This window comes from Morone saxatilis, unplaced genomic scaffold, assembly GCF_004916995.1.
Source record: "Morone saxatilis isolate NCDOM2014 unplaced genomic scaffold, NCSU_SB_2.0 Contig5, whole genome shotgun sequence".
Lineage (NCBI taxonomy): Eukaryota > Metazoa > Chordata > Actinopteri > Moronidae > Morone > Morone saxatilis.
Window position 1 is genome coordinate 1,215,713 of NW_023340095.1, and position 3,843 is coordinate 1,219,555.

At 36.2% G+C, this 3,843-nt stretch overlaps 1 protein-coding gene across 1 annotated transcript in view; it reads right to left on the reverse strand.

The window, feature by feature from the left end:
* Positions 1-3,843, reverse strand: part of LOC118338836 (bone morphogenetic protein receptor type-2-like) — a 19,825-nt gene that overhangs the window by 15,409 nt on the left and 573 nt on the right. The window contains exon 2 of the mRNA XM_035676240.1: positions 2,515-2,633. Within this exon, the coding sequence (XP_035532133.1) occupies positions 2,515-2,575 (61 nt within the window). The 5' untranslated portion in view covers positions 2,576-2,633. The remainder of the gene's footprint in view (positions 1-2,514; positions 2,634-3,843) is intronic.

Consider the following 3,843-nt stretch of genomic DNA (forward strand, 5'->3'; position numbering starts at 1 on the left):
ACAACGTCTCCACAACGTCTCCACGTCTCCACAACTGAGAACATTAAAACTGCTTTATTTGGTTCAATTATTGAAGTTAAACATTATTAAATATCTGATATCTGATCAGGTTTAAGATTTAGGTTACCGATCGTATGAATGAGGACAATCAATAATTCACTGATGTAACTGATAATAAACTCTCAGCAGGAGGGGGTTCAGTGACGTTTCTAGAGACTTGGTGACGTCGTGAGCTACCTGGGGAGCTACTGTAACTGGGTAACCGCTAACATGCTCCCTTTTCTCTGCAGGGACTGTTTACTGACGTCTTAATCTCAGGATTGTTCTTTTCATTCAGTGACAAGTCACTGAAGAGGGAAGAAATGCTATCTGAGCTAGCTGGCCTGCTAACTGTCAGCTACAACAAGTATTATATGACTCTTGAAGTGGTTGCAGTTTAGTTCGGTTCAGGACAAGATTATGTTTATGGTTAAAATAAGAACATTAATCCCAGAGGTTATTTCATGGGGAGTGTCGTATCGTCAGTTTAAAAGCTTCAATAAGACTGGACGGTGCTAATAAGCTGCGGTCGATCAAACACAGCGACAGTTTCTGAACTTTAAATCCTGTACAAACCGGCTGAGTTTATTTAAATATTCCAAGACATCTGAGGTTTTAACGTTGCCATAGCAACAGCAGCAGCTGCTCAGCCCACATTTCTGTTTGATGGACTACAACAAAGCAGCATCAACAATAAAGTGTATTACAGCTGTAGACAGACAGCAGGTGTGTGTGTGTGTGTGTGTGTGTGTAGCTGCGATCAATAACACATAAAAACCACACACACACTCTCACACATACTCTCACACATCAGAGCCGGCAGTCTAACCACAGGGAGCCCGAACACATTAAAGAAGAACGGCACCAAATCAGATTCTGCTGGAAGTTTCTTTAACGACCACGACTGACCAGAGTCAGACAGGAAGTCTGCTGGAGGTCAATAACGTCCCTGTGAGAGAGTCACTGAGCAACTACTGCGTCAGTATCAGTGCGGATCAATCAAACAACCAATCAATCAATCAAACTTTATCTGTACAGAACATTTCATTATTGCAGTTCAAAGTTCTTCACACACGATAATAAAGAGACAGAATGAAGAAAAAAATAAATAAAGTAGATTTAAAAATGAGAATAAAATACAATACAATACAATCGATTTTATGATATTTAATAAAAGTTATACTTAATATTATTATATTATATATTTTTATAAACTAAGTAAAAGAAAGAAAGAAAGCAGGCAGAAATAACAAACAAATAAAAACAATACGAAGCAGGTTGCAGCTTACAGACTAGTTCTTATGTAGATTTTAGTTGTTATATTATTAAATATTATATATATAAATGTTTAAACTCACCAACTTCCAGCTGAAACTGTGACAAAGCTAACATTAGCATGCTAATATCTGCCCCGGTCAGAGTAACAGAGGTAATGTGAGGCGTGGTCGACATATCTGAACCTTGATCAATTCTGATTAATAAAGATTCAATCTGGAAGATTTGAAATTAAATTTGACTAAAATAACACAACCTCTATAACTTTAGTTTCTGCTCATTTGTGATGCTGCAGCGACTTCCTGTTCCAGATGTCTCCTAGCAACAGATTTACACATTATAAAGTCTTTACTAGCTGAGTTTACTGATTTAATGAATTATAGTTAAAACCAGTCAGTGAGAACCGAGGAGGGAAAATAATAAATTCCTTCACAGCGAGGGGGGCAGCGTCATCTCACAGGAATCCCCCCCACCCCCACCCCGAAGTCGGAAAGTCGGAGCCAGGAGGAGTCTCAGTGTTTAGTCTACTGTAAACACACACACACACACAATGAGAGGAAGGTGGAGTGTGTGTCTGCATCTTATCAACAGAAACACAGAAACTGATGCAGACTGACTGACGACAGTGTGTGTGTGTGTGTGTGTGTGTGTGTGTTTATATAAGACAGTCAGGATGTGAGGTTGTGTGTGTGCGTCAGGAGTTAATTGCAGAAAGAATTCATTAACCGAACAAACAGGAATGTAAAACGCTGCTTTCTAATGTTCCTGTGAGCTGACCACAGTGCATGATGGGAAATGAAGTTCTTCTGGTGTTAGCGGCTCATGAGGAGGGTTGATGATCCACACACACATTCTTCAGATGGACCACCAACGTGGGTCTGACTGCGGTTATAAACTCATTCTGTTTTTAAAGCCGGCAGAACTTCATTTGCAAAACTGCTAATTTTGTTCCTTTCTTGCGTTTTGCCAAAAATCTGCCTGAGAAAATAAAATCACTGACACATTTTTATTAAACTGTTTGGTGTTTTGGTGAATTCGGCTTTAGTGGTGTCGACCAATCCTGAAGCTAAGCTAGCAGTTTCAGTGTTTGCAGTCTTCACTTTAAAAATAGGAAAAATGTTAAATTATTTTCCAGTCTTTATGCTAAGCTAGGTTAACGGGTCCGGACTGCGTTGAAATGAATAAGTTGAGTGAACTGACCGTTCGCAGCAGACAGCAGCAGGACGCACACACACACTGTTAATCTCCACACGGCGGTCATGTTGGATCCACGTCACACTGAAGACAACATCACTGATCCTGGGTCAGATTATCCTCCTCTGAAATACAAAGAAATACATCTTTATTTTTATTAAACATTCAGAAACAGTGAACGTTTCTGTATTAAGTTATGTTGTTAAATGGCATTAAATAATAATAACGATGTTTCAAATGAATAAATGTATTTGAAGTATCCAATAAAGTACAGTTGTTGCAGTAACCTGATATAGTTCCCCTGTGATACCACCTGTGATACCACCTGTAATACCTAAAGCTAATAAAGGAGAGCCTGCTGCTAATAACGCAGGTTACAACATTAAAGTGAATTATTAGTTTAGGATTACCTCGACAACAAACCACCACAGAATATCAGTTCAGTTATTTTTTACTGTAAAGTTAGAAAAGAAAATGGAAATCAAAACCAACAACGTGTGTTTTAGATTATATGCAGTTTATGTGTAATTCAGAGTTACTGATCGTTCTCACTCGGTGCTGTTGATGTTTTTCTGCTTTAAAGATAAAATAAAGGTGAGATCAGCTGGTTTCACAAACCACAGCGAGAAGAATAAATCTGTGCATAAATTAATGTTTTCTGACCTTTTTACTCACGTTTCTGCATCACGTCGTATTTTATTGACCCAACGGCAGTAAATCGTTACTTTATGCACAAATTTACTTACTGAGTCGCCATTTTGAAGAAATAGACGTTTAATAAATCACAACTTCATCATCAGTGAAACAATAAACACATTTTAAATAAATTATAATAATTATAAATTAAGTTGTATTCAGCAGAAGAAAGAAATTCTGCTTATTTATTAACGACACAAATAAATCGACATTGGTCTTTATTTTGAAATGTATATTTAAATTGTACATTTTATTATCTATAGTATTGACTTTAACTGTATTAATGTTATTATAAAAATATGTTCAACCAAAGGGAAATTATCTGTTTCTATCAATATCAATTAATATTATTAATAATATTATTATTATTACACTGTGAGAACTTTAGTGCTTCACATTATGTTGCAATATTATTAATATTACTGAATATAAAATATTAGTGTTAGACTTTAATATAATTATAATATTCATTTTTAATGACTGAATATTGATCTTTACATCCTCAATCAGCTAATATTACAGTGTTATCAATAATCATCTTATATCGAATATTTATCAATCAGCTGTGTTTGTAATATTTATATTCGACCTTCATGATCCTCTAAAACACACCTGGAACACACCTGCACACACACACAC